Source organism: Tupaia chinensis, unplaced genomic scaffold (genome assembly GCF_000334495.1).
Source record: "Tupaia chinensis unplaced genomic scaffold, TupChi_1.0 Scaffold000605_1, whole genome shotgun sequence".
Classification (NCBI taxonomy): domain Eukaryota; kingdom Metazoa; phylum Chordata; class Mammalia; order Scandentia; family Tupaiidae; genus Tupaia; species Tupaia belangeri.
The window spans coordinates 744352-755928 of NW_006160123.1; the positions used below are offsets into that span (position 1 = coordinate 744352).

Consider the following 11577-nt stretch of genomic DNA (forward strand, 5'->3'; position numbering starts at 1 on the left):
GATTTCTCGCTTTCTGTCTCTTTGTCTCTCTCTGTCTGTCTGGCGAGCACACGTGTCCTATAGCAAAAACCTCTCCAAAAAAAAAAGTATTCTATGGATTGAAATTTTTAAAACTGGTGTTTTACCACAGTTTGAGAAGCAGGTGATAGAGTATCAATTTTTATTTATTTATTATTATTTTAATTTGACCAGAAAAGACACAGAGAGAAAGAGAAAGTGAGAAAGCAAGTCTCCAGGTCCAGGACTTAAACTGTGGTTGGCCAAGTGACCCCCCAACACACCACCATCACACCACCTGCCTGCCAGCCCTGATAAGAGTATCTATCAAACATAGAGTAGTGGGACCAGTAGTAAGCATAATGGCTATATCGCTGGACTCCCATGTAGTCAACCGCGGTTTGCGTCTCGGACCCAATGGCTTAAAAATCAAGCCAGGCGCGTGTGCGTGCGTGCCAAGACCTCGAGAGGAGAACGGAGGAGAAGGGATTGCAGTGTGGCAATCCCCCCTGGGGGGTAATTTCTTGCTGTCTCTCTGTCTCTGTCTGGCGAGTGCATGCACCCTACAGCAAAAACCTCTCAAAAAACAAACAAACAAACAAAAACACATAGAGGCAAACAAAAAAACATAGAGCAGTAACATAGTGCTCTGCCATGCTGAACCCACATGGAAGGTCCTGGGTTCATGTCTCAAGGCCTCCCAATGCACTTCAGGTGCACACACACACATGTCCATGATCTGGGCTGACTGAAATTGGGGTGGATTGCATGCAAAGACCCTGTCAGGGGTTCCTCTGTCTTGCACTCATGAAAGAAATAAAGAAATCAACTTTGAGAGAAAACAACAATATTAAAAACCCTACTGGGACCAGTAGGTGGCACAGAAGTTAAGGTGGATCCCACAAAGCCAACTGCACTGCTTGAGTTCTGGACCCAGTGACTTGAAAATCACTCAAGGTATGCATGTGTAGTGCTCAAAATCCTGAGTGGAGAGTGGAAGAGAAGGGACTGGGCCAACTGCAGTTCAAGTCCCAGACCTGATAGCTTGCTTTTTCACTTACCCTCTTTCTTTCTCTGTCTCTGGTCAAATTAATAATAATAATAAATTGGGACCAGCAGTTAGCATAATGGCTGTGTCGCTGGACTCCCATGTAGTCTACCGCTGTTCGAGTTCCGGATCCAGTGGCTTAAACCCACACTGGGTGTGTGTGTGTGCGTCCCCAAGATCATGGAGTAGAAGGAATTGTGGCATGGCCACCCCCCTGGGGGGTGATTTCTCGCTTTCTGTCTCTGTCTGTCTGGCGAGCGCACATACCCTATAGCAAAAACCTCTCCAAAAAAAGAAAAATAATAATAATAATAAATTAAATAAATCTTCTTTTTAGAGAGAGAGATTTTTGCTATAGGGCATGTGCGCTCACTGGAGAGACAGAAAGACAGAAAGTGAAAAATCGCCCGCCAAGGGAGATGGCCACATCACAATCCCCTCTCTTCCAGTCTCCTCTTGGGATTTTGGGCACACGTGCACACGCACCTGGCATGAATTTTAAGCTGCTAGGACTGGTACTTGAACCGTGGTCGACCATGTGGAAGTCCAGTGACGGAACTACTATGCCATCTGGTCCCAAAATAAATAATTCTTTAAGGAAAAAAGACACTAATATAAAAAGTGACAACTGCATTGACTCATGCTCTACCTTGAAAGCACTGCTTCACACAGAAGTGTTTATCCATGGAGTTCCACAGAGGAAATGCAAACCAGCTTCTAGCAAAGCGAGTGGTATTAACTTTTTTGTTGTTTCAAGGCTAGACGAGCTGTGATGGAATACTCACTTGGGAAGAGACACAGGTGGCAGAATCAGTGACTAGCATACCTACTGGGTCATCCATTAGCCAGGGCCTTGTCAGATGAGACTAGCTCTTAATCTTCATGTCCCTCTCTTTGTGAGGATTTAAATTAACATAACATTGTGGGAATATAAAATGTTCATAAAGGACCTGGTAGGGAAAACACCCCTCTACAAAAGAACCCAATCATTCCTACATAAGAAACTCAGCCCAATGAAATAAGACAGAGGGTACCCAACACCAAAAATCAGTGCTAGATGAGGACGTGCGTGAGACCCTGCCCCGTGTCTAACATCTCCCATCTCTCCCATTCACTTGACTGTCACCACCACTGGAAGGGAAAGTACCCTGGAAAGGAAACTAGGGGACCTAGGAAATGCCAGAGGCCCTTCCAGATACAGTGCCTGCAGACTCAGCCTTGTTCTGGGCTGCTTTCCCCTCATCCACCATGCTTTAACCACAGCAGCCTCCTTGAAAACACCCAGTTTCTGCTCACGGCTCTAGCTCCTGCCATTCCCCTTCCCTGAAACGCATTTCCCTTCCCTGCGCCATTCTTCACGTGGCTGGCTTCTTGCTCCCTTCAGGAGTCAGCTTAAACGTTACCTCTTCAGATAAGCTTCTCCTGACCACCAATGCAGGTGGATCACTGATCGCCCATTTTTCATTCCTATCACTACATTTATTTAATTATTTTTATTAGTCTTTATTGCTGAGTATGTATGTGTTTTCTGACTCACCCTTACTAGATTTTAAGCTGGCCTGTGAGGTCTGGACCATGTTTATTCTATTTTCAGCACGTACATATCTAGTAACTAGAGCAGCTGACACATAGTAAATGCTCAGTACATATCTGCTGACTGAATTAGAGAACATGAGCTTTCTCGGATTTGCAGGACCACAGTAGCTCACCTTGTACGTACGGCCCCATCTCTGGGTGCTCCCTGACCCGCAGGGTAAAGGACTTTTTTTGATCAGATTGCTTCAACAGATCCCGCACACGTTCATTATAGATTTCCAGGAAACTAATGACAAGTAGAGAAAATTAATACATAATTAGATGTTGCAATCGGAGAAACACTAAGAATCAGAAGGTTCTAGTTCCTGTTTGGCTCTACTTAAAGCCAAGGTTCTCCCTTGAGTTTCTTTCTACATGTGTACAATAGGGTTTTGAGCACTGGCTGTCATCATATCACAGTTTTATGTGAGAAGTCTTCCAAAAGTTAATGGAAAATGCATATTATGAAAGAAATTATACAAGATTTTAAAAAAGTTTTTGCACCAAAATAAACTTGTACTTGACTTTTTTTTTTTCTTTTTAGTTTTTGTTAGTATGTAAATGTGCTTGCTAGAGAGGGAGAGAGACAGAGATAGAAAGAGAGGCAAAATGAGAAATCATCCCTCTCTTCCCTGGGGGACGGTCACACTGCAATCCCTTCTCCATTCTCCTCTCAGAATTTTGGTCATGTACACATATGTGCCTGGTGTGTCTTTCAAACTGCCAGTAAAGCAAGTGTACCTCCATTTTGTGATATACCTCCATTTGGAACTCCCCTCCATATTGGAAACTTGCTTTCTCTTTTTACCTAGAGTAAACAGAGTGATTAACATTCCTACTGTCTTTGGTAAATAATTAGAAACTCCCTATGAGTGATTAACATTCCTACTGTCTTTGGTAAAAAACTGGAAACTCCCTACCTTAAGATGTTCTGTGGCAATATGACCAACAGCCGCCAGGCCCATTTGCTCTGAGCCATAAAGGCCGTTAAGATTCTACTGTGTTTAGGTAAAGATAGAACATACCCTTAAGAATGATTAACTGGGGACCAGCAGTTAGCGTAAAGGCTATGTTGCTGGACTCCCACGTAGTTGACCACAGTTCATGTCCCGGAACCGGTGGCTTAAAACTCACGCCGGGCTCATGTGCATGCGTCCCAAGATTCCGAGAGGAGAATGGAGAAGGGATTGTGCCGTGGCCATCCACCCTGGGGGGTGATTTCTTGCTTTCTGTCTCTCTGTCTGTCTCTGCCTGTCTGGTGAGCGCATGCGCCCTATATCAAAAAAACAAAACAAAACAAACAAACAAAAAAAAAAACAAAAACCTCTCCAAGAATGATTTATAAACAAACAAACAAAAAAACAAACCTCTCCAAGAACGATTAACCTGCTTGTTTCATTTCTGTAACTTGCTTCTGCATTGTAAACCCCTACCCCTCACCCTTTCCAGCCCACCAAACTTTGTTCTTGTAATCCACATCAACCAGGAAAATGATTGTGATTTTGCCTTTAAAAGCACCATCACCTTTCACTCAGGGCTGCAGGGTTTTTGAAAGACATGGGTCCTCCTAGCGCTGCCGGCTTAATCAATAAAGACTCCAATAGTCCGGCTATGTCTGGGTGTCCTCCTATTTCTCGCTGATTAGATTGTAACAGCAGGACCAGCGCTCAGGGCTGGAACTATGAAGTTGGTCATGTGGATCCAGTTGCTTTAACTTCCATGCCACCTACTGGCCCTAAACTCATACTTCAATTCTATTTTTTCACAAACTTTTCAAATTACCCTTGTAACTTTAGTGCTGATTCAAATTTAGTACTCATAGCGTTATTTCAGCATGTTTTTTTAGGGTACAAGACTGTGCCTTGATTAGGTCTCCATAAGAGTCTACCTAGCTTTTTGTTGAGTGATTTTCTTTCTCTTTTTAAATTTACTTTTATTTATTAATTTTTAATTTTAATTTACATTTAATCACATATATCTTTACAGTGTAAAACATTGCTTTTTCCAGCACAAATACCATGCATACCAGTCAAGATAAAGATATTACTGTATACATTATCATCCGCAAACAGCTTTTCATTTTTTTGTCAATTAAACATAAATTTTTTTCCTTCCCCTTTCCCCTTCCTCCCTCACTCCATTACCCACCCCTGTATTACCCCTATCCTTACCATCTCTAGTATCTACAGTTGCCCTCCCTCCCTGCCACTATACCTTCCAAACTTTCTGTTTTTGCTATAGAGCACACATAATCAGTATATACTGAGTGGAGACATATAAAGTCCCTCTTCTATAACCTGGCTTGCTTCATTTAGAGTAAGTTTTCCACATATGTCCACCTTGTATCAAATGTCAGGGTATCCTTGCTTTTAGAGCTGAGTAGTAGTCAATAGAGTACATTTGCCACATTGTTTCAATTCAATCATCTATTTTAGGACATTTGGTTTGATTCTATGTCCTAGCAATTGTAAATAATGTTGTAATTAACATGGATGTGCAAAGTGTTTTTCCAATTGAGGGGTTTTTTTTATCCTTTGGGGAAATACCTAAGAGTGGAATTACTGGGTGTATGGTAGTTCTATTTGTATGTAGGCAAAGAGTGGAATTACTGGGTGTATGGTAGTTCTTTCTGTATGTAGGTTTCTGAGGAATAACCATATTGTTCTTCAAAGTGGTTGTACTAATCTGCATTCCCAACAACAGTGTAGGAGAATTCCCTTTGCACCACAGCTTCTCCAGCACTTATCATTATTTATCTTTTTAATCTTAGCCATTCTGACTGGGGTTAAGTGGCATTTTATTGTAGTTTTGATTTTCATTTCCCTTATGATAAGAGATGTCAAGCATGCTTTCACATGCTTTGGAGCCATTCATATGTCTTCTTCAGAGAATTGTGTGTTCAGCTCATTTTCCCATCTTTTAATTGGATTATTTTTTTTTGGGTAGGTAAGCTGCTTCAGTTCCTGTTGAGTGATTTTCAAATGTGATTCTTGCACTCTAATGCTCTGTGAAGGCATCTGAGCAATAAGGGAGGCTAAATTAAAAATAGTCCTTTAATTAGAACAATATTCATTTTATCTGCTTTATATACTGGTATTCTGTATAAGATAATTCTCTTATATATACCTACTGGTATTTTATTCTTTTTTTAAAAAAAATACAGATATAATTTTTTATTGAAACCAGTAAGGATTCTGTTAAGTAAGAAAGTAGACTTCTTATAGAAAGGTCTTCCTCACCACAACATGGATGCTGTCTTTGGACTAAGTCAGAAGCTGAATTCAAAGCTGAATTATGTTCACATTTGTCTCATAAAGTTTTTCTCCCTAACCTCATACATGATGTAGGAATCCTAGCTGTCTCTCAAAATAGTGGTTCCCAGTTTTAATGGACAGTAAAACATTTGATATATATGTAGATAGTTAATATGGGCAGCCAGGGAAAGCTAGGCCACAGAAGGAAAGACCTGGCTATTTGGCATAAGGGAAATTCATGAATTAAATTTTTCTACAACCCAAGGACCTCAGCATTTTTCTCATCTCCCTGTACTGAAAAGTATTTCTTCTGTGGCTTCTTTCTCCATCCCTGTGGTGACTCTGGGAGCAAACAGAGGACTGATAAATTTGGAATGGAAAGAGAAACAGAATTTGATAGGTTCTTACCTAACTTTTATCCTACAGGAGGAACCCAGGGAGGCATAGTCTTCCTCCTTGATGAAGAGACCCTGTACAAACCAGAGCATTAGGGGTTTCATTTAAGGAAGTGTACAAAAAGATCTACTTTGAGAGGATTCAGAAAAAAAAAAGAGTCTATACCTCACATATCCGGGGTGTCAGCCCAACAGAGGCCTGGAGAACAAAAGAAAAAGTGTTATCGTTGACTCAGGGTGATGCTCTCCCACAGCAAACGCTCAGGAACCACCCCCGGGGATGGGCTCGTGGGCTCCGTGTGCTAACCTCTTCACTTCAGGCAGTTTCACAGAAGACTCTGTTAATGGGCCAATGCTCTCAAGAGACACTGAGAGGACTGCCAGGTGACAGGCAGATTACCCCCATAAGGGAAAAAAGAGAGTGAGAGAAGCTACAAAATCCAGATATCTGCTGTCATGCAATGAAGGTCACATCCTTCCTGGATAAACCTGCTTTCCCCATGTCCCTCCAGGACCCATGTCTCTTAGCCCTGCATGCACCAGCTCTAGAGTACATGGTTGTCTAAAAACACATTAGGAGAGAAGAGGCTGCTTTCTCTCCCTTGTATCCAGTGCTAACTTGTACTCGGTTAACGACTTAATGTGCCTTGTTTAATGGGCTACTTCTTTTCATTTACAGTATGTGAAATCACACTAAATATGGACAAAATAAGCAACGAAGAAGGCCCACGGCAGCATGAATAATCCTTCAAGAGGACGGCTATCCTCAAGAATGCCTCTGTAGAGTGTTATCTGTCACCCATTCCACTAGTTCCTCTCACCGGGATACTTCTTTTTATTAATTTATTATTTTAAAATTTGCTAGAGAGTACATGTGCTTGCCATAGAGAGCCAGAAACAGAGACAGTGAAGTGAGAAAGCACCCCCAAGGTGGATGGCCACGCCAACAATCTTTTCTATTTCTCCTTTCAGGATATTGGGCACGCATGCACATGTGCCTGATGTGTTTCTCAGCTGCTAGGTCTGAAACTTGAAACCTCATAGTCAGCCATGTAGGATCCAGCCACTTTAACTACCACACTACAGGCTGGCCCTCACCAGGATGCTTTTGAACCTAAAACAAAGGGGTATTCTTATAGAACTCTGCCTTCCTAATACTCTATGATAAAAGAAGGCTCTCACTTAATCCTACGTACTTTTGGAAGTCCCCAGTCCAGTAGCTGGTTCTCCTGCTTCCTTCTAACAGTCAGATCTCACACCTGTATCCTTGTCCACAGTAAAAGTGTTAAGGTATAAAAAGGTAGGACCAGCAGTTAGCGTAATGGCTATGTCGCTGGACTCCCATGTTGTCGACCGTGGTTCAAGTCCTGGACCCAGTGGCTTAAACTCACACGGGGTGCATGTGCATGTGTGTCCAAGATCCTGAGAGGAGAATGGAGGAGAAGGGATTGCAGTGTTGCCATCTCCCCTGGGGGGTGATTTCTCACTTTCTGTCTCTCTCTGTCTCTCTCTTTCTGGCTAGTGTACATGCCCTATAGCAAAAACCTCTCTAAAACAAACAACAACAAAAAAGAAGGTATGAAAAGGTATTCTTCAAGTGATAAAGTCAGAAATAATATGAGAAATTCATCAGGACTGGGACCAGCAGTTAGCGTAATGGCTATGTCGCTGAACTCCCATGGAGTCGACCACGGTTCGAGTCCCAGACCCGGCAGCTTAAAACTCACGCAGGGCACGTGTGCGTGCGTGCCCAAGATCCCGAGAGGAGAATGGAGGAGAAGGTATTACAGCGTGACCATCCCCCTGGGGGGTGATTTCTCACTTTCTGTCTCATTCCTCTTGGGCAGGCACCGCGGGGGCCCAATAGAAAAAACCTCTCCCCCCCCCCCCAAAAAAAAAGAAATTCAACAGGACAGACAAGGTCTGCTTTGTCAATTGGAGATATAAAAGTCTAAGGTTCTTCAAAGTTTAATAATGAATGGCTAGTAAATCAAATTTTCAGTTAGGGACAGCCAATGATGTGGTGGTTAAGGGTCCTACGAGTCAACTGCAGGGTCTGAGACCCAGACCCAGTACCTTGAATAAAAACACACTATGTGCGTGAGTGTGTGTGTGTGTGTCTGCCCAAATTTCAAGGAGAGAACAGATTGAGTTGTGGCCATCCCTCCTGAGGGGGTGATATCATGCTTTCTGTCTCTGATTTCTGGAGAGCGCACGTGCCCTATACCAAAAGTTCTTAAAAAAAAAAAAGAAAGAAAAAGGGTAAAAAGAAAGAAAGAAAGAAAAGGAAAGGAAAAAGAAAGTTTTGGGGCCAGCATGTGGCATGGTGGTTAAGGCGCTGGACTCCCACATAGCTGACCACAGTTTCAGTCCCAGACTTGGTGGCTTGCTTTCTTTCTTCTCTTTCTCACTGTGTGTCTCTCTCTGGTGAGCACACAGGCCTTATAGCAAACTAAAAATAATAATAATAAATAAAAATTAAATAGGGCCAGCAGAGAGAGTGGTGGTTGGAACACTGGACTCCCACATGATTGACCGCCTTTTTTTTTTTTTTTGTTAAGAAGGAATCCAGTTTATTCAAGTATTCTAAATTCCTAAACAGTATTTACAAACAGGCTTTTTTGTTTATAACGTTTGCTTAATTTCAATTCGTTCTAGCTTTAGAATCAAAATATATACAAACTAGGGGAGGGGAATAAAAATACATTTTTTTCATATTCTGTCAAACTACAGACTTCTTAATGTAACTTGAAATTTAGTTAAGTATTTTTTTTGAAGAAATTAAAGCCTGTGAAATAGAAGTATCACAATGTCAAGATAATCTGAAAATTGTTTAAAGAATCTGTAACTAGAATATTTAACTTTGCTTACCTAAAATTTTTAATGAACTCTGTAACATCGTTCCATAACCTAACCTAACTGGAATGGCTGGGCAAAGTCATTTTTTAAATAAGCTGCTACTACTGCGTTCATACCTGTTCAAGAGTTCTAATTTTAATGGGTTACCTTAAAACAAAAGCATGAACAAAAATCATGGTTATTTTAATATTACTTTAATTATATCATGTTTTCAAATTCCTGGTTTATTCCCATTAAAGATTTGTATCTGACTTTCCCTTTTAAAAGATCTGCATGTTAAAGAAGAACCCTAAGCATTCTGAACTCCATTCTCTTTGGTTAATTGACTAAAAAGGCCTTATCTTGAGGGTTTCTCAGTGTCTTTCTCAATTGAAAAATTACAAGGCAGAACTACCCTCTTTGTAGGCCTGCACCACAAGTCTGCTAACATTAAAAACGTTGAGGAAACAATAAAGCTTTACTAGCTTTTTAGATTCAGTCAAAGCAAATCCCTTGTCACTTGTCAGGGCTGGCTAAGTGCTGGGCAAGGCTTCTTGGGGTGTTGGTGGGCGTGGCTGGTCAGCTCCTGCGGGCCAGGTGAGAGGAGCTTCCAGGATATACCTGTGATCACCTCATGTCCAGCACTGAATTCCAAAGATTTTCTCACTTTTGCAAAATGTTGGGGCTGGGGGAGAAACCTATGGCCAGAACATTTAAAAACTTGCATTTGTGTTGCATTATTTAAAATTACTATAATACGACTATATTAACAGCATAAACATAACGTATTCCGCTATTTGCTACAAAATCATTTTGTAACACATTTACATTGTGAAATACAAAAGGAATAATCTTGTGACAAGGGCTCTTGTAGAAAAAGGTATTGAAGGTGCTTTCATCCCAATATAATGAACTAAAACTACTTCCAAGAAAGGTTTTCAAATCTCTTCTCCAGAAAATAGGCAAACCAACTTTTCTATTAGAAATATTTTATAAGTAAAAATAATGAAATGAAAGAAATTCACCATGTCACACACTTATAAATGATATGAAAAAAATAAGAATTATAAAATTACTAGTCTCATGACCAATCCAAGCAAAAAAAAAAAAAAAAAAATCTGCCTCCAGTTCTAATGGCACATCATAACAACATTCTTTAAAAAAAAAAAAATCAGAAACAAAAACCTACTTTCAAAGACTGACCGCTTTTTGAGACCTAGATCTGGTGGCTTGCTTTCTCACTTTCCCTTTTTCTCTGTCTCTCTCTGATCAAATAATGAGGAATAAAATAAGTAATTCTTTTTAAAAAATAAAATAATTTTAAAAAATAGTTTTCAGAGGTCAGCAAATGGTGGGGTGGTTATATCATTGGACTCCCATATGACCAGCCATGGTTTGAGTCTGGGCCCCGGTGGCTTGAAAATCATACCATGAGTGCTCGAGCGCACACGCATGCCCAAAATCCCAGGAGAAGAATGGAGGAGAAGGGACAGTGTTGTGGCCATTCCCCCATGGTGATTTCTCACTTTCTCTGTCTCTCTCCCTGGCCACGCACACACCCTAAGGCAAAACCTCTAAAAGGCAAAACAAAAAACAAAATAAAAAAGTTTTCAGTTAAAGTGTTGAAAAATCCATTCTTAATACAAAAGAGGGCTCATTAAATTGGGTATGGGAATCCCATTCTATCTCAGAGTTGCAGGATAATGCAATGTTCAGGCATGCTGTGTCCTGAGGAAGGGATCTCACTACAACATTAAATACTCACTGGGGTCCCTAGCATGGTGTATGTCTTCCCAGAGCCTGTCTGTCCGTAGGCAAAAAGACATATATTGTAGCCTTTGGCAGCTCCTGATAGTACTTCAGTCCCCAAGTCCTGGAATATCTGTAACAACAAAAGCAGAGCGCAAATCACTGTGGTCCTTCTTCCCATTACAAATTTAGAATAATTTGTAAGATAAAAAATTTATAAAGTATTTGAAACCTACACAACCATAAATTCCTTACCATTTCACAAGTTATGGCTCAGCTTCAGGAAAAGATAGCTAAAGGGCTAGTCCCATGACTTGAGAGTAAGAAGCTGGATCCCATATGCCAATGGCACGGTCTGAATCCTGGCCCTGGTGGCCTAGAGAACAAATGTGTATATCTTCCCAAAATACTGACAGGATGAAGAAGTGGAGGAGAAGGAATGGCATGACTGAACTGCATTGGGGGTGCCTTTTCTCCTCTCCTCTCTCTGTCTCTGGTGAGCACGCACACCCTCTGGCAGAGAGGAAGGGAGAGAAGAAAGGAAGGAAAGAAAGGAGGGAGGAAGGAAGGGACAAAGAAAATTCATTCAGGTGGTCAATATTCAAGGGGGCTGGCCCTACAGCCTAGTGGTTAAGGAAGTAAGATCCCACATGGGGTTACTGTAGTTTGAATCCCAGCCTTGGCAACTTGAAAACCATACCAGGTGTGTATATATATATAT

General features: G+C 41.2%; 1 protein-coding gene across 1 annotated transcript in view; it reads right to left on the bottom strand.

The window, feature by feature from the left end:
- STARD9 (StAR related lipid transfer domain containing 9) overlaps window positions 1-11577 on the bottom strand; it is a 119158-nt gene that overhangs the window by 58634 nt on the left and 48947 nt on the right. The window contains exons 4-7 of the mRNA XM_027775789.1: window positions 10873-10989; window positions 6436-6468; window positions 6283-6344; window positions 2755-2867 (exon numbers count right to left, since the gene is read on the bottom strand). Of these exons, the coding sequence (XP_027631590.1) occupies window positions 2755-2867; window positions 6283-6344; window positions 6436-6468; window positions 10873-10989 (325 nt within the window). The remainder of the gene's footprint in view (window positions 1-2754; window positions 2868-6282; window positions 6345-6435; window positions 6469-10872; window positions 10990-11577) is intronic.